This window comes from Taudactylus pleione, unplaced genomic scaffold (assembly GCF_031769625.1).
Source record: "Taudactylus pleione unplaced genomic scaffold, aTauple2 ptg001919l, whole genome shotgun sequence".
In the NCBI taxonomy this organism is placed as follows: Eukaryota; Metazoa; Chordata; class Amphibia; order Anura; family Myobatrachidae; genus Taudactylus; species Taudactylus pleione.
This window is the reverse complement of record NW_028286316.1, coordinates 150,364-175,068: the sequence shown is the minus strand read 5'-3', so window position 1 is coordinate 175,068 and position 24,705 is coordinate 150,364. Positions and strand designations below refer to the sequence as shown.

The 24,705-nt window shown below is 43.4% G+C and overlaps 1 protein-coding gene and 1 pseudogene across 2 annotated transcripts in view; one reads left to right on the top strand and one right to left on the bottom strand.

The window, feature by feature from the left end:
• Positions 1–24,705, top strand: part of LOC148436177 (uncharacterized) — a 74,124-nt pseudogene that overhangs the window by 25,253 nt on the left and 24,166 nt on the right. The gene's annotated exons all lie outside the window — the stretch shown is intronic.
• Positions 11,034–20,877, bottom strand: LOC148436178 (uncharacterized). Its single transcript, XM_088465246.1, has 5 exons — positions 20,793–20,877; positions 20,526–20,602; positions 20,309–20,406; positions 20,034–20,145; positions 11,034–13,930 (listed from the first exon to the last, which is right to left on the bottom strand). The coding sequence occupies exons 2-5, from the start codon at positions 20,557–20,559 to the stop codon at positions 13,197–13,199; spliced, it is 978 nt and encodes a 325-aa protein (XP_088321372.1). The 5' UTR covers positions 20,560–20,602; positions 20,793–20,877; the 3' UTR covers positions 11,034–13,196.

Genomic DNA, 24,705 nt, shown 5'->3' with positions numbered 1-24,705 from the left:
TATAGAATTCCCCGGTAAAACCATCTGGGCCCAGTGATTTGAGACCCTTAATAACTGAAAGTACTTCAGTTTCAGTAATGGGGGTGATTATGGAAGTGTTTTGATCTTCCGTTAAATTAGGAAGTGTTATGGGGTCCCAAAAAGTTTATTTATTTTGTATATTAATGGTGTCTTGAGAATATAATTGAGTAAAAAGCCCGCAGGGTTTCTAGAATGGTAGGGCCTGAAGTACATGGTGTGCCTAATTCGTCTGTTAGATTTAAAATAGTCAAATTAGTCCTATCACCCCGCAACAAATTAGACATAAGTTTACTAATCTTGTTTCCATGAATATGAAATTGATATATATTATTATGAATTATTTTATCTCATATCCACTGAATCAGTATCAAATGTCAATTTGCATTCCTTGAATTTGGATTTATGAAGAGGGAATGGAGAACAATGGAGTAACTCATATGCATTCATCAGTTCTAGTTGTGCCAACCTCAGCAACTTGGACTGATGTCTTTAATTATGTGCCACAAATGAGAGGATCTTACCTCTTATTACTGCCTTTGCCGCCTGCCAATATAGAGCCAGATTCTGTTGATGTTGGGAATTAACCATCTGATATTCGTCCCATGCAGTTTGCACTATATTCTGAATTTGATGGAAGAGGCCAAAAAAGAGGGAAAGTGCCATTGTCTAAAATCTCCCAGTGGAGCCATTGAATTTACCTTAATCTAAATGAGGGCATGGTCCGACAATCCCATCTCTATACCAGAATCTGTTATTTTAAAAGTTAATGTGGATGAAATAAGAAAATAGTCAATTCTAGAGAATGTAGAATGGGGGGCTGACTAAGAAGAGTATTCTTTATCTATTGGGTGATGATCTTGCCAAATGTCAACTAATTGCATGCGTCTAAGAAGGTAATGAATACCCTCTCAGCGGGTTGTAATAGGGTTAGAGGCTGTAGAGTGACGGTCCATATAAATAGAAGCTACAATATTTAAATCTCCTAAAATTACATTAGAGTCTATATACGGACTTAGTATGTTAGACAGGGATATAAAGAATTGCTTGTCATAAATTGTCAGGGCATAGATATTGCAAAGTGTATAAGTCAACTCAAATATTTTAACCACCAAAAGTACAAAGCGGCCCTCTGTATCTGGTTGCTGGCGCAAAATAGTAAAAGGCAAATTTCTCTGTATTAAAATTGCAACGCCTCGGGATTTAGAATTGTAAGAAGTAAAAATCACTACTTTTTGTCCCAGCATCGACAATTTCTCATGTTCTAGGGCTGTTAAATATGTTTCCTGCAAAAAGGAGACAACAGCTCTTTGTGTATTAAAATATGAAATAATCTTGCGATGCTTGGCCGGGGAATTAATGCCTTGTACGTTCCAAGAGCAAATTGAGGTCACACATAAGTTATATAAAGGTGTTAAATTTTTGCCTGACTCATAACCAATTTATTCCGTGCAGCTATAGAAAGGTCATGTATAACAGTCAAAGGGACAGTATGACCCCATTTCAATAGGTAATGTGTGGAAGGAATGCTTATTGAGTAGAACATTTTTGCAAAAACGATTCCCAAAAATAAAAAGAAAAAAGAAACTCAGATAAAACCAAATATAATACAATTGGAGACAAAAATTAGAAAAAAAGAGAAGGCTCTTAGAAAGCCCAACAAATATAAAAATGGTAATTAGGAAAACTGTAAACAAACCACCCAAGGTGGTTAACATATTGGAATACTGAGAAGTATTCCCTGCACAACAAAACATTGCTTAGTGACACTTTTGTCTAACATCTCAAAAAATGGTTTCTAGAAAACATTATCAATCTAACTCACAATTTCCTAGAAAATAATTTCCATAATTTCTGGTAGAACTGACTTTATGACGTATTTTATATAAAAAAGGTCAAGAGGATATCAGACATATATTTAAATGAAGATAAACATATTATAATCCTAAATTTTAGTCAAAAAACATCCAAACTGATATATTAGACTGGACTTAAGTAGATGCTGTTTATTGTTCTAATTTTAAGTATATACGTTGCAGGATCAGATAGATGAAGCTGCGGATTCAGCCTCCTCTTCTAAGTAAGCCAACGCATCTGCAGCATTTGTAAAGTCCTTTGGATTCGAATCTTGAAATAGACAAAGCCTCGCCAGAAATAGTAGAGCAAATTTCCTCTGAGCTTTTATTAGCTTCCAGCGTACAGGAGTCATCTCTTTACGTGCATGGGACACTTCAACTGAATAGTCCTGAAACATCAGCAGACGGTGATTCTGCCATTCAAGATTATCTTTTATGCGAGCTGCAGTCCAGATTGTTGAGTTATGGGCAGAGTTAAGGCATCTAAAAATAAATGTGCGAAAGCGTTTGGTCTCATGAAAAGGACCTAATCTATGCGCCCTTTCCACTGCAAAGTCAAGTAGGTCTGATGACAGCTCCAACAGTTGTAATAAATCTTTATGTAGAAAAGAGAGAAGCTCTGGGCCCTTTATTTGTTCCGGGAGGTCTACTATTCGGAGATTATTTCTCAGAGAGCGATTTTCCAAATCGTCCACTTTATTTAAGAGGTGCTGCGTATTATTCACACCTTCAATTATTTTAAACAAATTTGGAACCACGAGAAGCTCCACTGGGGCAAGGACTGATGTAAATGAGTAAAATATTTTTTGTCTTTGCCTCCCCTCCTCCCTCATATATTTGCTTCGGAATCAAAAAAAATTAAATTAAGTTTACTACTACTCAACCCTTCCTTTCCCTGCTTTTAACTACATACATACTCCAACTCCCTCAAGCCTCTTGAATATTAAAAACATTTGTTTCTTGATGTGCCATGTTGGAAGTTGAACTGCCACAGTGTTAGGATCCGTGACAGCGGATCATCTAGGTGGCAGGTCCCAGCTATACTTGTCACTGGGACACTGCATCTTGTCCTGATCCATCTTGCTTCTGTTGCAGGCAGCCGGATTCCTGTCTTTTCTGTGTTTAGCTCATAGCTGGTCATTCCTGTGTGTTTAGTCTCAGGTGCTCACTATCATCATCTGTCTGTGTGTAGCTTAGGTGCACACTAGCCTGTCATTAGGAATAGCTCTCTGCAGGAAATGGCTCTGATTGGACTCTGTGGCCCTCATTCAGAGCCGGACGCTCTGAGCAGAGCGCTCGCTCTGAATGAGGGCCGTCCTCCATAAAAATGGAGCGTCCTCCTGGATGCTCGTATAGCTGTGGGTCACCACCCACAGCACATACGAGCGTGCAGGATGATGGTCGCGATGGTCTTGACCATCACGGCCATCGCCAGTGCGACCAGAAGCCTGTGGTCGGGGTTTTCAACCACAAGCCCTGGAGTGATTTTGGCTCTATCAGAGCCAAAATCACTCCCACTGACATCACTAGTGATGTCAATGGGGCCGGCTTCTGACGGTAGGCGTTCCCTTGGAAACGCCTCCGTCTGGCAGGCACGCCCCCGGCACGCCCACCAAAGGGGGCATGCTGTCAATCAACATCGACAGCACGCCCCCTTTGATCAGACACAACGAGCGAAGGAAAGTCCTTCGCTCGTCGCGTCTGGCGCATGCGCACGACGGAGCTCCCTCCGTCATGCGCATGCGCAGTGCACACCATCGACCCACTTGCGAGTGGACAGCCGCTTGCGAGTGGGTCTGAATGAGGCCCTGTATTCCTTAAGTTTCAGCCAGGCCTTCACTTCATGCCGGTTATATTGTCTGACATTTTATGTTTGTTGGTCTGTTCTAGCCGGTCTTCCTAGTTCTGCAGTTCTTGTGTCCTGTACCTATCTGTTGGATCTGTTCCTGCCAGTGTATTTTCCAGCCATGTATCCATCTGTCTATGTCCTCACAGTTTGGACTCTCCAAAGCAGTTACTCTGCAGTTGCAGTTTATCTCTCTGCTGCCCGTGGCATCTCCATACCACAGCCGCTTCTGCCGTGTCGGTCTGGTTACAGCTATTCCTATCTGCAATGTTCTCTAGACACTTCAGTCTGTGTTCCTGTTGTGTCCGAGTGCTCCTTTCTGCCGTCTGGTTCCTGCTTCTCAGTCTGCTAGGCCGCATCACAGCCTTTACACCAATTAGATCTCAAGTCACATCTCGGCTGTCATAGCCACAACTTGGGCTGCAAGGCCACATCATAGCCTGTACATCAATCGGCTCTCAAGCAGCATCTTGACTGTCATAGCCGCACCTCGGCCTGCAAGGCTGCATCACAACTTGTACATCTATTAGCTCTCCAGCTGTACTTCGGCTCTCAAAGCCACACCTTGGCATTCCTAAGATCTTGTCATCCATCGCTGCTTGAGTACTGCGTCCTCATTGTACCATTCACCCGCATTAGTACCGGTAATGGAATGACTGCCACTCCTTATCCCTGTCGTGTTCTTGGTCAGCAGTCCTACGGTCTCTCATTGGTTGTGTAAGCCTCTACTGCTATAGGCGTAAATCCAGGCAGCCACCTAAGTACCGGTGTGTAGATAAATTACTAAAGGAACAGCGGGTGGTGTTATTGGTGGAAGATCCTCTCCCTGGCTCTAGAGGTCTTACATAACTGTGCAAGAACCGTAACACTTAGCTGCTGCAATCTTTGACATGCAGTGGCTGAATGCTGAAATATTTATGGCCACAGACAGCATTTCCTGCTTGCCCCTTTAAGTATAAAAAATATTCTAAAACCACCAAGTTGATTTTGTATACAAAACATGGGACATATTGTTCTCCCATGCTCTCCCCTTCTCCCTCATAAATTTGCTTCAGAATAAAAAAATTACATTAAATATACTATGAATCAACCTTTCCTTTAACCACATCTCCATCTCCCTTAGGCCTCTTGATTAATGAAAACATATGTTTCCTTATGTGCCATGTTGGGGGTAGAACTGCACGTTTGTGTCCGCCCACTGCTGCCGCTTAGCTTAGTCAGCCAGCTAGCTTGGTGCAACTTTCGGGCCTAATCTGGATGAAAAAAATATTGTGAGGTGGTCAAAATTGTCCGGAAATGTGTAAATTAATGTTATTGAGGTTAATAATACTGTAAAAGCCCAAATTATGTGATGTGTGGTTTAATAATTCTTTTATACAAAATACAGATCCAGTACATGCAAGGGCGGTTTTGCAAACACAAATCCAGATCCAAAACATCGAAGGAGATACAGATCCAAAACCAAAACACGGGGGTCAGTGCACATCCCTAATTATTATATAGAGGACTGTACAATGATATATGAGGGGAAATAACAGCTACCAGCACACACTGATATGTGGTATTATTATTATATAGGGGAGTGTGATATATGAGGGGGAATAACACAGCACACACTGATATGTGGTATTATTATTATATAGGGGGAGAGGGGACTGTACAGTGATATATGAGGGGGAATAACAGCTCCCAGCACACACTGATATGTGGTATTATTATTATATAGGGGAGAGGGGACTGTACAGTGATATATGAGGAGGAATAACACAGCTCCCAGCACACACTGATATGTGGTATTAGTATTTTGGGGGAGGGGACTGTACAGTGATATGAGGGGGAATAGCACAGCTCCTAACACAAAATGATATGTGGTATTCCCCCAGGATGAGACCTGTCCCATCATGTAGAGGGTTCGTCGTCCAGCTAAAAAACGGGACGTCTGGCGACCAGGACCTCTTAGCTTGCTTGGTGGTCCTGCAAAGACTTCCTAGACGTAAATGTGGCTGTTGATGGCAGACCTGCAAAATTTTGAAACTACCAGAGTAGCCAGTACCCAATCTGCTCCAAAAGTATATTTCCAAAGTAAGGATTTCAGATCCTTAACTAAAAGGCTCTACGCGCCACAACCAAGGCTGCTGATGCTTTAGAAGCTAGGAGTCCAGCATTTATTGCAGCTTCTCCCAAATAGGGGCCGATTACTGTACGTGGGAGATATGTGTCAACTGTCCTCTGGTAGCATTTGCCCTCACCTTCAACAGCCTTGGATACCCACACCCCAGCCATAGCTGGTCGAGTAACAGCTCTAGAGGATTAAAATACTGCTTTAGAACATTATTTAAATTTGTAGGACCTTTAACAGAAGATGCTGATAGAATAAGCAACGTGCCACCTGAGAATTCACTGTAGGAGGGAATTCTCACTTAGTACATTCAGTAGCTGGAAAAGGATAAAAAAAAAAAAAAGAAGATGCTAATCTTTCCATTTATCCGGGTTACTCCAAGCCTTTTCCATCATCCAGTGAGCTGACCCTCCCCTTCCCCCCTCAATTTAGGAAACTCAGCTTTTACCACCTTCTGGTGTTTAACTCCTGGAGACTTCTTTCTAGGAGCCGGATCATCATCCTGTATATTTAGGATTCATTTGACCGCCCTTACCAAACAAAAGACATCCATTGTAGAAGGATGGTCCTCCTCTCCTGGGTAAAATCCTGGAGAAAAATCCAGCGCATCATCTGATTCCTCCGATGATGCATCTGAATCTACATGCTGAGCATACTGATAAAATTAATGTCCCCATAAGCGTTTTAGGGACTACCGTTCTGTTCACAACAGCCAACTGAGCCATACTCTGACCCGAATGGGTATAAACCTCCATCCAGTAAGGATGTATAGGGGGGACAAACATAGCAGGCTGTGAGTATCCCATTAAAGGAGGCAGTGTGGGAGGAGCCAACTAATCCACTAGCTGCGTCATCACCTGAGACAAGGAGGCACCCAAGATGGCTCTCCTGTACAGGGGCTGGTGATATGGTTCTTTATAACAGACAGCACATAAACCATCCTGTCTAAAATCTTGAAGGGACAAGCCCACCAACATTATATGAAACCAGCACCTGGGTTATAACTCCTGTGTCCCTTTGCCTATATGACAGCATGACTAATACTAGTAAATGTGAAATACACAGAGAAAAACCCATCTACCTGAACCAGAGGGATGAGGAGAAACACAGTGATAGGTGTAACTGTCAGAAATAAAAGGCAGCAGCTAGCAGTCACTGTTAGGGGGCACTTTATCCCCCCCCCTTGTGCTTATTCCGCTTTGTACCTGCAGGCAATTGCCTGTTTAAACCTAATATATCTGAAGCAAATTTTCTATTTTTCATTAAATAATCTCAGGATATATATATATATATATATATATACATACACACACACACACACATATATATATATATATATATACACACACACACACACACACATGTGGACTTGCAAAGTGTTAACCAGAATTATATACCTTTTAAATCATTTGGATCATTAGAACAATAACATTGCACACAATATGTGATAAAGTAAAGTATTTTTATATTCACCAAGTCAATTCTCATATAACAGTATTAATTAAATCAGTGATGAGAGAGAAAGAGAGAGAATGAATTCAAGATGGCTGCTGAGAAAGCATGGTGAGAGTGTGAGGGGGATGGTATGGCCCATGTCCTATTGTCTAAATCTCATGGTCCCTAGACAAAACTCCATTTTGAATGTAAGAGAAACCCTCATTGAAGACTCCAATAATATACTCCATTTAGAAAACTCACATAAAACTAGCCCTGGAATATCCACGTAATGCATCCAGTAATTCCTACTATTATTATGAACATGTAAACTGAATATTGTATGCCAATTGCTAATACATCAGGCAAACACTGCACCATTTAGTATTCCAACATGCACAACACAAGCTGATTCCAATGTCCAACAATATCGTCCCAACACAGACCTCACAATCCCCGTGGGGCTTGGGGAAGGGCAGAAACACATGTAATGCCATTGTCTAACCCACATGGTGGCAGACATATTTAACAAAACTGCAGACTCCATCTTGGTATGTGGGGGTCACCCTTATCCCATTCAAACCTGTTATTAATTCAACTTCCATGATATAACACATAGTACACAATCCTATCCTAATACTGCCAGCATCCACCAACCACATGGACAAACTGCAGTCTCCATTATACACATGGTTCAGTGGGAGGAGGGTGGAGCACATGTTTCAAGGCCCATATCACAAAAGGGAACAGCACTCCAACTGACACGTTTTCTCTCTTTCTTTCTACTTTATAATACTTTTTGTCCAGTATTTGGCTTTTATTTTTTTTATGGTATTTTGATTCTCTTGATAGTCCTGTTCCCAATACCCTCCCACTCCCTCTGCTGACCCCCTTCCCCCCCATATGTTTCTTACTTACTGTTTATTATATCTGTATTTTTCTATATTACTTTTTATTTTTATGAGCTTTCTAAATAAAGAATTTAAAAAAAAAAAGGGAACAGCACATGGCTGTCACCATTTTCCTTTACTACAATCACCAGCTGACATCAATCAATTATATCAACCAGTTCCCATCTTAATCCTAACTACACCAATCATTACAAATACCATAGTTCTGTTTCACAGAATATTACAAAAACTCAATTACAAATCTCTTTCCGGCATGTTGCCCCCTACACAGTACTTTCTTTACCAAATACAACAAGTATGAACAGACTAATGTACACTACAGCATATTGCATGTTACATCACAGACTTACCCCTATAGCTTACTACTGTTACAAATCACTACATTATTAAATGTTAACACAGACTTACACCTATTTAACCAAAGCTTAATTAACCATTAATCCTTAAAACACATGATTTCAACATCTTCCCTGTAAGCCATGTGTGGTTGGAGAGACAGATACTTATCCACCAGGTAGGTAAGAGGCCAGCTTCTCCATTGAGGAGTGTTGAAATTTCATCCTCCTCGTCTGATTGCAACAGTCTGAGTGAACATGTCCTTCTGTGTACTGCTCCAAGTGTGTCTGCTCTGCAAGTGCTTGTTACATTCCTTTTGGCTTCCAACCCCCAGCTATTACCCTCTTTAGAAGGGAATAGCCTATTTGGGGATTAGTTCTGTGAACATCTAATTGTGTTACAACAGGAACCTGGCCTTTTGTGTTGAGGCTGGCTATATGTATACAAATGCTCATTAAATTATATTGTGAGATGGCTATTCCATTCATCTGGAAAAACCAGCTCTGGGACAAGCAATTAATTTATATATTAATGCTGTAATAAGAATGTAATATTCATTTGTATACACATTGGTTTATTAAGAATTATATTCTACATTATAGTGATATTAATACATACACTGTTAGTCACATACCATGCATATGGAAATTAGGTGCATAAAACTCTGAATCAACTACTCGAACTTGAGGCTTGGTAGGATATAGAGCACCACATACCTGACCCAGGAAGAGAGGTATACAGGGAGACTAACCCAAAACCTCCTGAGACCAAATTGCTTTAGTGCACCTTTAGTGGATTCTGAGTGTCTCATATACACAAGGAGGGTAGTAGGAGCGATCCAGATGCACTAAAACCTTTGATGGATCTGGGTCGAGGGGAGGAGCTGCCGGGGGAGCACCTACCTCCCCTAAGCTGCATCAACCAGCTGGGTACGCTGGCCTCATGGGCATCTGCTGCCAGGCCCCAGCGTAAAATGATAGGAACCCGATGGTCTAGTGAGGACGCTGGCGGTCTGGGCCCTGACTGCAGCGCCTTCCGGTGTGTCTCCAGTGCCGTAAGCAAGGACTGCTGTGTGCGATTCCCCGTAAGCGAGGAATCGCCTTACTGGACATCTCCATGCATCCAGTTGCATTTCGGGTCCCAGCATCGCTGCTAGCAAGCCCAACCGAGACCCGTCAAAATCACCAGCCCTGTTACTGGTGTTGTGGCCCCGTGGAGGTTGACTGAGTTGCAGTATATGAGTCTTAATTCAGACGCTCAGCACTGCTAACCTGAAAACCATAGAAAATAACAATTCATATTCATATGAGGATTATAATAAATTATATACACTGCAGACACCACGAGTGTATATGATCTGCAGAAAAGATACAGTATTCATGAGGATTATAATAAAAGATACATTGTAGTAACCACGGAGTGTATATGAGCTGCAGAATAGATACAGTATACATATCAGGAGTATAATAAATTATACATTGTAGTAACCACGGACTGTATATGAGCTGCAGAATAGATACAGTATACATATGAGGAGTATAATAAATGATACATTGTAGTAACCACAGAGTGTATATGAGCTGCAGAATAGATACAGTATACATATGAGTATAATAAATGATACATTGTAGACACCACGGAGTGTATATGAGCTGCAGAATAGATACAGTATACATATGAGGAGTATAATAAATGATACATTGTAGTAACCACGGAGTGTATATGAGCTGCAGAATAGATCCAGTATACATATGAGTATAATAAATGATACATTGTAGTAACCACGGAGTGTATATGAGCTGCAGAATAGATACAGTATACATATGAGGAGTATAATAAATGATACATTGTAGTAACCACGGAGTGCATATGAGCTGCAGAATAGATACAGTATACATATGAGGAGTATAATAAATGATACATTGTAGTAACCACAGAGTGTATATGAGCTGCAGTATAGATACAGTATACATATGAGTATAATAAATGATACATTGTAGACACCATGGAGTGTATATGATCTGCAGAATAGATACAGTATACATATGAGGAGTATAATATATGATACATTGTAGACACCACAGAGTATATGAGCTGCAGAATAGATACAGTATACATATGAGGAGTATAATAAATGATACAATGTAGACACCACGGAGTGTATATGATCTGCAGATAGGATATAGTATACATAAGAGTATAATAAATGATACATTGTAGGCAGCACAGAGTGTATATGAGCTGCAGAATAGATACAGTATACATATGAGGAGTATAATATATGATACATTGTAGACACCACAGAGTATATGAGCTGCAGAATAGATATAGGAACTTTATGAGGATTCTAGCAATGTGTACAAACATTATACTCTATAGATTCAGATAATATTCTCTATGAAAGATCTGTGTTGGGATCACCAATGAATGTGATATAAATAGACATAAGAGGATAGAGAATAAAACACTGATCAATATTGGGGGATTTGGAATAAAGAATTTATTATCTCAATATATAACAATATACAACAAGTGAGAAATACATGTACAGTGTATATAAATATAAACATGAGCAAGTAATGGTAGGGCCGTACGGCTCAGAATTTTGTTGTTACACACTCTTCATTCTATATTTACATTTCTAATTCTTTTAATATCTCACTGACTGCATATAATCTATACATGTTACAGCTAACAATAAGTTATATATTATACATGTGCACCAATGACAGACAACCTCTTCTAGTTCATCCTTGGTGTTAGCAGAACAAGGCAGTGACCCTCCTGATGAGAAGAGGAGACCATTGGGAGAGGCTGAGAGAGGAGGTTACAGAGAGTAGATTGGAGACATGAGGTGATTGGGGACTGTCAGTAGTGATACTGATATCACCCATGATGATGGTGGAGATGTCTGAGGATAGGAAGTGAGGGAGCCAGGCAGAAATATGTAACAGAAATTGTTGGGTAGCCCAGGTGGGTGATAGACAGCAACATGCAGAGCGAAAGGGGTGACAGTCCTGATAGAATGTACAAATGATGTAATGTGAGTGATGGTACCTGTAGGAGATCTGTGTATGTGATAGATTGGGACAGTAATATTCTAACCCCACCTCCTTTACTATTACCAGGCCTGGAGGCGTGTGTGACGTGTAGGTCACCGTGTGACAGTGCTGCAGGGGAGGGAGCGTCTGATTGTGTGACAGTGCTGCAGGGGAGGGAGTGTCTGAATGTGTGACAGTGCTGCAGAGGAGGGAGTGTCTGATTGTGTGACAGTGCTGCAGGGGAGGGAGTGTCTGATTGTGTGACAGTGCTGCAGGTGAGGGTGTGTCTGATTGTGTGACAGTGCTGCAGGGGAGGGAGTGTCTGATTGTGTGACAGTGCTGCAGGGGAGTGTCTGATTGTGTGACAGTGCTGCAGGGGAGGGAATGTCTGATTGTGTGACAGTGCTGCAGGGGAGGGAGTGTCTGATTGTGTGAGCCATGTTTCTGTTATCGCCAGAGGGTTAATGTTCTATGAGATAGAGTCATGGATGGATGTAAAGTTCTAGCAGACAGAGCAGCATTCCATAAGGCACATTATAGTGACTGGGAGGGTGATGGGAGAAACATGATGTTTATGAGGTTTGCTGGATTTATAGTCTGTTATAAGTGGGGCCTGGATTTGGAGATATGTCACCAGCTAATAGAAGCAGGAGAGAGATAATTATAGATTTTTATGGTAACAGGATAAGGATATTTGTCAGTGTATATAGATAGGAAAATAACTCATGTGTGTATATAAGAGGGGAGTAGAGTAATGAGGAGGCAATGTGTACAGAGGGGTGACATACAGGGAGAGTGACGGATGTAATAGCCTTAGAGAAAATACCATGGTGTTATATAAGAAAAACCTTTTATTTAAAACATGTTGATTTTGGAATAAAAGTTGATATTTGCAGGATACTAAATAAAGAAATGTCAATTTTGATTATGAAATTACCTGGTCACAGATGGTGTTCAATGTTCATAAAACCCACTTAGTTATTTGCCCCCTCCGCTAGCTGCCCCCTAAGACTGAATGGTAAGATATAGTATGACTGATAAGACACAGGCCTACATCTGAGCCAATTGGTCAGTGGAATGAAATGCAGAGTGATGAGAGGACATACATAGCACTGTGTGTGTGTGAGTATATAACAGGCAGTGTGCTACTATAATCTATGCCTCACTGATCCCCATCACACACAGGTAATGACAATTTCAGCAACTCATTAAATCACATATGTCTAAAATCAGATGGAAGATGTGATGTTCTCCACGATGGACTGACATTGGGAATTTGTCACCACATGGTTCTCTTGGCTAGAGTACAAGGAGACTGAGGACTACTAGCTTTTGGTTAACAACACAAAATACATCTTTCCCTCCCTGTTCTGTCCTTTGTCTGGTCCCTTCTGTTGTCCATGACTGTGTAGTATATACTTTCCTTTTATTAAAGGTTGTTGTGTGGAAAATATACCAATAGTCTACTGATTTCTCTGTGAACCATTTCCCACACTCAGAGCATGGAAATGGTTTCTCACCTGTGTGATATCTCTGTGTATTGTCCATTCTACTATTGCTGGTACTCAAAACACAACAGATTAGCCAAAAGATTTGAAACATTTGAATTATTTAAAGTATTATGTTTTATGTCTATCAGCTCATGTTTTTATGTGTTATTTGATGTGTAATAAGATTTGATTTCTGTGAAAACCATTTCCCACACTCAGAGCATGAAAATGATTTATCACCTGTGTGACTTCTCTGATGTATAACAAGATGTGATTTCCGTGTAAAACATTTCCCACACTCAGGACATGACAATGGCGTCTCACCTCTGTGACATCTCTGATGTGTAACAATATCTGATTTCTGTGTAAAACATTTCCCACACTCAGAGCATGAAAATAACTTCTCCTTTGTGTGACGTCTCTGATGTGTAACAAGCATTGATTTAAGTGTAAAACATTTCCCACACACAGAGCATGGAAATGGCTTCTCCCCTGTGTGACTTCTCTGGTGTCTAACAAGAGCTGATTTCTCTGTGAACCATTTCCCACACTCAGGACATGGAAATTGTTTCTCACCTGTGTGATATCTCTGATGTGTAAAAAGATGTGATTTCTTTGAGAAACATTTCCCACACTCAGGACAGAAAAAACTTGTATCACCTCTGTGAGCTGTACTGTGTGTAGCAATATTGGAGGTATCAGGGGAACATTCCTCATGATTAGAGAGACCAAATGATATATCTGCACTGTGAAGTACTGCATGAAAATTTAGATTAATGGGAATATCTCCTGGAGAACCCTGTCTGACGTTATCTTCTTTTTTAAAATGTGGACACAAAATGAGATCTCCCTCCGAGGTATTCTTGATTGTGCATCCATCTGTAGGAAATAAAATAAAATGTATGGAAAATGAGAGATATGGTAAGAACTTACCCTTGTTATCTCTCTTTCTTCGAAGTCCATAGGGTCCACAGGGAGACACTGGGGTTTAAAAAAAGTGGGGAATCTGCGCTGTCTATATATATGTCTATATAATGATTAACTGGTAAGTGAATTATAACTCAAGGAGATGGTAAATACAAGCATAAATCAATATTAAATTTAATACATGTTAAAATACACAATATCAATATACATAAGAATAAAAAATAAAAACAAAAGATTGTGTGAATTATTTCACCAATCAGATAATAAACAGTAAAAGTAGTTGCCAGTGACCGTGATTAAACACCAAGCAGTTACATTTTTACCCTTAGGATGCACTGGGCCTCTCCCTATACCCCACCCCCAAACCAGAGGCACCGCAGTTCGTAGTTAGCCAAAGGCCGGAGCAGGATAAGAGAGAGAAGAAAGTCTGGAACACACAAGAATCACATTCTCACATAGAAGGAGACGGAAAACCGATGACCAGAGCAAAGCCCATATGAAGCCAGGTGCGTCAGGATGGGTGCCCTGTGGACCCTATGGACTTTGATGAAAGAGAGATAACAAAGGTAAGTTCTTACCAGATCTCTCATTTTCTTCTTCAGGGTCCATAGGCTCCACATGGAGACCTTGGGGATGTCCCAAAGCAGTCCTTTTAAGGGTGGGGACATTCCTGTGCTGAGAGGAGAATCCGGCACCCAAAAGGAAGCATCCTGAGAGGCAAAGGTATCAAATGCACTGAACTTTAGAAAGGTCTGGACAGAAGACCACGTGGCCGCCTTACAAAGCTGAACAGCCAAGGCGCCACGGCGAACTGCCCACGAGGGACCCACAGACCAACTAGAATGAGCAGTCACAGAGGGAGGAATAGGAACGCCATCCTGAGTGTAAGCCTCAGGGATCGTCATATGAAGCCATCTAGCCAAAGTTTATTTATTGACTGGCCTTTCCTTCTTGTGAAATCCGTAGAGGACAAAACAAGGAGTCTGATTTCTGAAGGGAACTAGTACGATCCATATAAAGTCTGAGGGCCCACACCACATCCAATGAGGCCTCACCTGCCAAGAGGTCTGGAGAGTGAAAGGCTGGCACAACATTTTCCTCATTAATGTGGAAACTGGAAACCACCTTAAGAAGGAAACCAGGGCGAGTCCGAAGTATTGCCCTGTCCTGCGGAAAAAACAGAAACGGGGAGCGACAGGAGAGTGCCCCCAAGTCTGACACTCTTCTGGCAGAAGCTATAGCCAGAAGAAAAACAGTCATAGCTGGAAGCTATTTGAGATCCACCGAAGCCAGGGGTTCAAATGGAGGGCCCTAAGTACAACCACCAAATCCCAAGGAGCCACAGGTGGGATGAAGGGAGGCTGAATCCGGAGGACAAACTGGAGGAAGGTGCGGATATCAGGAAGAGGAGCAATCCTTTGCTGGAACCAGACTAATAAAACCATAGAGACATGCACCTTCAGTCAGGCTAGGCAGAAACCGAGATCTAAACCCGCTTGAAGGAAAGCCAACACTCTGGAAACCCAAAATACCTGGGGATCGTAACCTCTGGGATGACACCATTGAAAGTAGGTATGCTACACTCTGTGGTAAATCCTGGCAGAGGCTGGTTTATGCGCTCTGAGCCTAGTGTCAACTACAGAGCTGAAAAACCCTTTGGACTTTAGGAGGGATGTCTCAAGAGCTACGTCGTCAAAGACAGACGACCCAGGTCCGGGTAAAGGCAAGGACCTTGAGACAACAGGTCCGGATGTTGAGGCAACAGCAACAGAGTGTCGATGGAGAGACTCTGAAGATCTGAGTACCAGCAACGTCAGGGCCACGCTGGAGCCACCAGCAGTACAGTGCCTCCTTCTTATATGAACTTCCGAATTATTCGAGGAAGCTGAGAGTGGAGGAAATAGGTACGCCAATTGGAAGGTCCACTTGACTGACAGAGCGTCTACCAAGAGTGCCCTGGCATCTCTTCTACTAGACCCATACACAGGCAGCTTTTAGTAGTGTCGGGATGCCATTAGGTCTACCTCTGGGTGGCCCCTCTTGTCCACTAGTTGAAACACCTCTTGGTGAAGAGACCATTCCCCTGGATGCACGTCGTAATGGCTGAGAAATTCCGCTTCCCAATTGAGAACTCCCAGAAGGAACACTGCTGATATGGCTGTGAAATTACCTTCTGTCCATGTCAGAATGCATGACTCCGAATGCCTCCTTGATGGTTGATGCAAGCCACAGTGGTGGCATTGGCGGACTGCATCTGCACAGGATTCCCCAGCAGAATGTGCTGGGCCAGCTTCAGGGCCCTATAGACAGGTCAAAGCACCAATATGTAAATCGGGAGGGCTGATTCGACAGCTGTCCAACTGTCCTGAAAGGAGTGCAGATCGGTCACTGTGCTTCAACCCTGGAGACTGGAATCCGGGGTCAGGATCACCCAATCCAGGATCCAAAAGGTTGTTAGATGGACTGTATGGAGCCATCAAGACAGAGACATACGCATCTCTGGAGAGAACACCATCATCTGAGCCTTTATCCGATGGGGTAATCCATTCCAACTGGAGAGAATTGGCTTCTGCAAAGGCCTGAAATAAAACTGGGCATATTTCACCATGTCGATGGATAAAATGGATCCCAGAACCTGCATCGCAGAGTGAATGGACCCTCTGCAACTGTGAAGGCCTCTGCATACCCGCATCTACAGTGTAGAAATCTTTTTCGCAGTCAGGAAGAGCCTCTGCTATCCAATAGGGCTCCAAGATGAAACATTTTCTGAGAGGGAGACAGGTTCCATAGCCACAGGTTCCATAGCCAGTAATATGGAGCATAGGGTTTCCATCCTGAACCGTAGCACCCTGAGGAATTTGTGCAGGGATTTGAGGTTGAGGACAGGCCAATGAGACCCATTCGGCTTTTGAACCAGAAAGAGAGTAGAATAACCACCAGTCCCCTGTGGAGATAGCGGGACTGGCACAATAACCCCTGCTTGCAGCAGGGATTGTATGGCTTTCTGGATCAGTAAGTCCCTGTTCATGTCCGAAAGAGGGCCTGTGCAGAAAAGCCGGTGATGAGGTCTTCGAAAGAATGAGGAGGACCTACCCGTGAGAGTCCATTTCTCTTACCAAAGTCCCTGTGGTGGTTTGACACCCACACTGGGCGAACTGAAGAAGTGGGCTTCCCACCCTGGGATCCCCAAGAAGGAGGCCCTTCCCATCATCCTGAGAGTATATCCTCGGACTTGGAAGCAGGACTTACTCTACTCCAGGCCTGTTTCTTGGGTTTGACAGCCTTTCTGGAAGCTGATGGCCTTGGGAAGGTTACCCTAAGGATGAAAGGAAGAGGTGCAATGCTTCGGTGAAGCTGCAGCTGAAGGCAGAAATGCAGATTTTGCCGCTGCCAATGTGTCCACAATCTTGTCCAGGTCAGGGACGAACAATATTTCACCCTGAAGGATAAGTATTCTAGGCCTCTCATGGAATCAGCAGCTGCCCTCCAAGAACGCAACCACAGGGAACGGCAAGCAGACACAGCTGCAGCCGAGACACTGGAAGTCAGGAGACCGATATCCAGAGCAGTCTTTCCAATATAAGTGCTTGCATAACCGATGTCACCAACCAAAGTCATCTGAGCCCCAGATATATACACTTTAGGCAAACCTTCACCTTCCTACCTTCAGGGAAGAAATGGAAGGCATAGGTAAGGTAGCACTTTTAATTAAGTGCATTACATGTGAATCCGGTTGCCAAGCTGAAGACATGTGATCCACTAATTAATCCGATAAAGGGAAATCTGCAGAAGTTACCTTTGTCTGTACAAACAGAGCGTGCTTGGAAAGAGGAGTTGGTTGGTCATCCTCTATGACTAAAACGGCTCTGACAGTCCGCACCAAAGCAGGAATATAAATCCCAAACAGAGGGCCTGAGTGAGACCCGCTCGCGAGCGCATGCCGCTCGCAAGCGGGTCGATGGTCAGCCGATGTGCACACGCGACGTGCACAATGCGCGTGCACGAGCCCCGGAGCGAGTGAGAACTTCACTTGCTCCGGGGCTCACTACAAAGCTGGGCGGCTGTCAATGTTGATCGACAGCTCGCCCCGTTTTGTAGGTGGAGAGGGGGGGTGGCTGGACAAATGGACACATTCCCGAAGGAACACCTGCCATTTGTGGGCGGCCCTACTGACCTCATTCGATGGCTGTACGGCTTTCTCCCCCAGCAACATGTCTGTAGAGCAGTATAAGTAGCCGCCAGGCTTTGACATATACCCATGGTGGGGGCACAGGAGGAATCTGCATAGTAGTAATCTGTTGTGGTAATCCCTGTGAGGGAAAAACAGACCGCTGTGGTAACCCCATAGAGGGGAAAACACCTGGCACCGCTAAGCGGCCCGCAATAGTAGCCAGGACCTGAGAGAAAGGAAGCCCATAGAGGGTTCCTGCACAGGGACCGGAACATTAGAAGGGCCTGGTGGATTATAACACCTTGTACATAATCCATCCTGTACCGTCTCCTCCTCACTTAGAACGTGCCACACATGACCTGCAAAATAGCAAAGTGGGTGCAGCAGAGCGTACTTTATTGTCCCTCTCAGACGTAGCTGTAGGGCAATATCACACAATATAGCACTGGGTATAATGCAAACACTGAGTATATATGATACTAGTAGGAAGGCAAAATATTTGTCCTGTCTGATGCTTGGGCAAGCTGCAGGAGCACACTGCTCAGATATGGCACAGTGCAGCACACAACAGTATGTGACAATTCTCACAAATACTTAGCTTTATATATGTGAGATATCAGAAACAGAGAAAGGTATAGACATATGCTGACAGTTTGTGGAAAAAATAGACACAGATAGTCAGCACTAGCATAAGTGACATACAGTGCAAAAATTAACCTGCACCATGGCACTGCAATCAACTACGCAGACTCAGTGTCTGGTAGGCAATAGTGCTACATACACTGACCCCAAAAAGGAGAAGTATGCAGGGGGACTGGGCACACGCTGGACAGAGAGAGCTGAGACTTTGCCACCAAGAAAATGGCCGTCGGAGACCTCAGAGGGGGCGTGCCCATGGGAGGAAAGCAGCTCAGCAAAGCCAGACCGCAGTAGAAAGGCGCAGTTGAGCTGTGGGGAGGAGCCGCTAAACCGGGAAGGCTGCCTCCCCTAGCCGGCAATTAACCCCCGCAACGCTGGTTCCCGCGCCAGCTTCAAGTCCCTGGTCTAGTGGAAGCGCAGGGTATGTAGTGCCTGGATCAACCGCCGTCATCTCCGGTCTGTCCCGTGAGACCTAGAGGAAAGGTCTGCTAACATGCGGATCACCGCCAGTGGTGATCTGCCTTACCTGTCCTATGCATCCGGCCGCAATCCAGGGAGTTTCCGTGAGGTCCGGCTAAACAGCCCCACCTGCGTCTACAGTGACCCGACTCCAGCCGGGCACCACCCAAAACTGAGGTGCCTCTGGCTCGGGGGTGGGGTATAGGGACAAGCCCAGTGCATCTTGTGAGTAAAAATTTAACTGTGTCGTGCCCGGATGTCCAAGCCATCACCTACAGCCCAAGGTCTCCCTGTGGAACCTATGGACCCTGAAGAAGAAAGAAACAGTTGCAACTTCCCTGTTCTCTTGTCTGCGATCCATGAACTGTAATAATACTCAGTGTTACCTGGTAAGATTACTCTCTATACTGAGGTACCTCAAATCAGCACATTTCATAGATAGAGTGGGGAGGAGGCTGGTCAGATCTCTGGGCTGGTAACACACAGTGACATGATGTGAGGGGGAGAGCAGGAGTATAATAGGGGCTGATGGCTCCTGATGTATGAGATACACCAGAGAGTGTGGGGAGGAGACTGGTCAGTTCTCTGGGCTGGTATCACACAGTGACATGATGTGAGGGGGAGAGGAGTATAATAGGGGCTGATGGCTCCTGACTCCCCCACTGGACATATACATGTCACTCATTAGTTTGTACTGACAGATGAGGGTGTAGGATAAGAGATTGTTGTAGTGACTGAACAAGGAGAATATGGGACTGTTTTCTGTAATAAGTGTTTATGACTCACCTGTGCCGATATCTGTAGGGATTTCCTCCTCCTTACACTGCTGATGACCCCTCACATACAACTCTTCTTCTCCCTCTATATCTTCTGCTTTTATATTAGCCAGACTTTCACCCTAAGTAACCCACAAAACAATAAAACAACAGTTAAAAATTGTCAGATTTATTTACTTCACATTAAGTCAAATAATTCTGGTTAATAAGACACACACAGCTTATTTATGCATCATATAGTGACAGTCACTGAGGTATATTGGTGAGACCCTAAATCTCATCTACCTGATGCTCCTGTGGGGTCCTGTGATTCTCCTCTGTACAATCCTGGGAATAAAGAGGACGGGGACATCTCTCTGGGGTATTTCTGTTACTGGGTCCATCTGTAGGAGACACACAGTGACTGAGTACATTATATATATGTGATTATCAGGTGGTGTGTGTATATAGGAGACCCCCATACCTGCTCTCCCCTGTACAATAAATGACAGTCTCCTCTTACCCAGTGATGTGAGGGGCCGGTGATTTTCCATCATCACGTCCTTGTACAGACCCGTGTTCCTCTATATAATCCCCCTCCTGCATGGAGACATAGACAGTGACATCCTGACACCTTATAGGAACATGATACACACAATGATACAGTCATCACCCAGACACATCCCCTGGTGTTACTGTATAATGTCCCATTCCCAGCAGTCACCTCTCCAGTCATCACCCAGACACATCCCCTGGTGTTACTGTATAATGTCCCATTCCCAGCAGTCACCTCTCCAGTCAGCAGCTGAATGATCTGGTTGGTGAGTTCCAGGATCTTCAGGTCATTGTGTCTCTTATGTATCAGTGAGTGAGGTGGAGGCACCGTGATGGGGCTCTGGGCCCTGCTCAGTCCTCCTGACACACGGGGATGGCTGCTGGGTTTCTCAGACTCACCGGATGTCTTCTTCACTACTGTGTAACCCTGTGTATTTGGGGAGACAACAATTAGAAGATAAAATTACAAATTCCCCTATTTGTCTTTATAATTTTTAGTGGTTGTTAATACTTTAATATGAAAATGTATACAACAACTACCCTACATGTAACCTATATATCCTATATACACCCCCCTATACCTAATAATCGTCTATACACCCCCCATCCTACATGTAACCTAAATATCCTCTATACACCCCCTATACTACATGTAACCTATACATCCTCTATACACACCCCTATCCTACATGTAACCTATATATCTTCTATATACACACCCCTATCCTACATGTAACCTATGTTCTATATACACACCCCTATCCTACATGTAACCTATATATCCTATATACACACCCCTATCCTACATGTAACCTATATATCTTCTATATACACCCCCTATCCTACATGTAACCTATATATCCTATATACACACCCCTATCGTACATGTAACCTATATATCCTCTATACACCCCCCTATACTACATGTAACCTATATATCTTCTATACACCCCCCTATCCTACATTTAACCTATATATCCTATACACACCCCCTATCATACATGTAACCTATATACACACCCACTATCCTACATGTAACCTATATATCCTATATACACCCCCCTATCCTACATGTAACCTATACATCCTATATACACACCCCCTATCTTACATGTAACCTATATACACACCCACTATCCTACATGTAACCTATACATCCTATATACACCCCCTATTCTCCTTATAACCTCTATATCCTTTATACACCCCCTATCCTACATGTAACCTATATATCTTCTATATACACACCCCTATCCTACATGTAACCTATATATCCTCTATACACCCCCCTATACTACATGTAACCTATATATCCTCTATACACCCCCCTATACTACATGTAACCTAAATATCTTATATACACCCCCTATCCTACATGTAACCTATATATCCTATACACACACCCTATCCTACATGTAACCTCTATATCCTATACACCCCCCCTATCTTACATGTAACCTATATACACACCCACTATCCTACATGTAACCTATACATCCTATATACACACCCCCTATCTTACATGTAACCTATATACACACCCACTATCCTACATGTAACCTATACATCCTATATACACACCCCCTATCTTACATGTAACCTATATACACACCCACTATCCTACATGTAACCTATATATCCTTTATACACCCCCTATCCTACATGTAACCTATATATCCTATACACTCCCCCTATCTTACATGTAACCTATATATCCTATATACACTCCCTATCCTACATGTAACCTATATATCCTATATACACACCCACTATCCTATATGTAACCTATATATCCTATAATCTTCTGCCATCCCCAGTGGATGCACTGACCTGTGAGCCTGATTTAGCACAGGAGAGAACTGCAAATTCTGCAAATGGAGGAGGAGGTGTCCTGACATCTGCAATCCCAGCGTTGCCTCCAAGGTCACAGCCTGGGATCACGGTGGTTGCCCCATTGGTCAGGATGCAGTAGCTGATGATTACCACAGTATGGCCGGAACCAGTTAGCCTGCGAGGCCAGGAAGTCTGCATCTATGGATGCAGATTCTTGCCATGCCAGTCCTGGAAGAAGGAGGCAACACGCGCCTATTTCCGGAAACGCAGGCCGACATTCCCTGCACCTCCCCTGCCTGTAAATCTGGCAATGGCATATGGGGGCCTGTGTGCTATTTTGCAGGACTCGTTCTGCATATATGTAGAGCTGGTCCTGCACATACGCAGACTCCTGATAATTGGGAATCTGCGATCAGCAGTGCAGGCTGATTCAGGCCCTGTGTCCTCTGTCTATGGCCGGTTCCCACAGATAATTCATATGCTTTGTACAGAGTAGTGCAAACAGCCAGAGGACACTGTAGTGTAAGATCAATAAGAGGACTCAGAACTGCCGCCTACTACACATGCCAGAGACTGAGGCAGAGGTAGACTAAGACTAATCCAACTGATGCTATAAAAGGATTTAACAGAAGCGAATTGAGAAAAATAAAATTCACATGTACACGCATGATATACAAAACGGCTATGTAATACTTCCTAAATGTGTCTGCCTGGTGCATCCCAGAGACCAGAATCGCAAGGGGTAAAGCATCCCAGAATACCTCACCTCCCCAGTCACGTCCCTGTATTATTACTATAGATATAAGTGATGTCTCTGTGACACTCCCAGACCCTCTCACCTCCCCAGTCATGTCCCTGTATTATTACTATAGATATAAGTGACATCACTGTGACACTCCCAGATCCTCTCACCTCCCCAGTCATGTCCCTGTATTATTACTATAGATATAAGTGATGTCACTGTGACACTCCCAGATCCCCTCACCTCCCAAGTCATGACCCTGTATTATTACTATAGATATAAGTGATGTCACTGTGACACTCCCAGACCCTCTCACCTCCCCAGTCATGTCCCTGTATTATTGCTATAGATAAAAATTGTCACTGTGACACTCCCAGATCCTCTCATCTCCCCAGTCATGTCGCTGTATTATTACTATAGATATAAGTGATGTCAGTGTGACGCTCCCAGATCCCCCACCTCCCCAGTCATGACCCTGTATTATCACTATAGATATAAGTGATGTCACTGTGACACTGCCAGACCCTCTTACCTCCCCAGTCATGTCGCTGTAGTATTACTATAGATATAAGTGATGTCACTGTGACATTATCAGCTCTCCTCACCTCCCCAGTCATGTCCCTGTATTATTACTATAGATATATGTGATGTCACTGTGACATTCCCAGATCCCCTCACCTCCCCAGTCATGTCCCTGTATTATTACTATAGATATAAGTAATGTCACTGTGACACTATCAGATCTCCTCACCTCCCCAGTCATGTCCCTGTATTATTACTCTAGATATAAGTGATGTCACTGTGACACTCCCAGATCCCCTCACCTCCCCAGTCATGTCCCTGTATTATTACTATAGATATAAGTGATGTCACTATGACACTATCAGATCTCCTCACCTCTCCAGTCAGCAGGTAGATGATCTTCAGGGTGAGATTTAGTATCCTCTCAGTCATGTGAGTCCTGTCTGTGTCCATCCTCAGTGATTTATACAGGACACATCTCACCATCATGTGACTTCTAGTAAAGAATCTCTGGTTCTTCTTGTGTCTAGTAATAAACATAATAATTATCACAGATTACATGCATCTCTCAGTAATCAATATATTATAATAAATATCACAGGGTATTTGTAATATATACTTGTTAAGTCCTCCTCTTCCCTGAGCCATTTCACACACCTGATACACAATGAACATCACTATACACAGGTCACACTAATCACCACTATACACAGGTCACACACCTGATAACCAGTGATTACTACACACAGTATAATATACACAAGTACACAACACCATATGACAAGATAATTCCCCAGGTCAGATCCCTCACAGCCCACCTACCTTTTCCTCCTCATTCCACCCTCAGGTCATTCTCCCCAGTAAGCTAGGATAAAGTCTCTGCCCCCATCATCTTACCCTACTTCTCTGCTCCCCCTCCCCCATTATACGCCCTCCGATAGCGCAGCACATCTCCCAGCCGACCCTCTCTCCCCACTACTGCCCTATTCCTCTGTCTCCTAATATCTGGGCGAGTTGTGTACAATCACCCATCTTATTTTCTCTGCTCCCA

Bases quoted from the DNA above. Each gene is read 5' to 3' on its own strand.
- LOC148436178 (XM_088465246.1), bottom strand. From the start codon at position 20,559: ATGATGGAAAATCACCGGCCCCTCACATCACTGG. The intron at 20,146-20,308 runs GTAGATGAGATT...TGGGTTACTTAG, and splicing joins GGACCCCACAGGAGCATCAG to GGTGAAAGTCTGGCTAATAT. The intron at 13,931-20,033 runs GTGAGTCATAAA...TATTTCCTACAG, and splicing joins CCCTACAGATATCGGCACAG to ATGGATGCACAATCAAGAAT.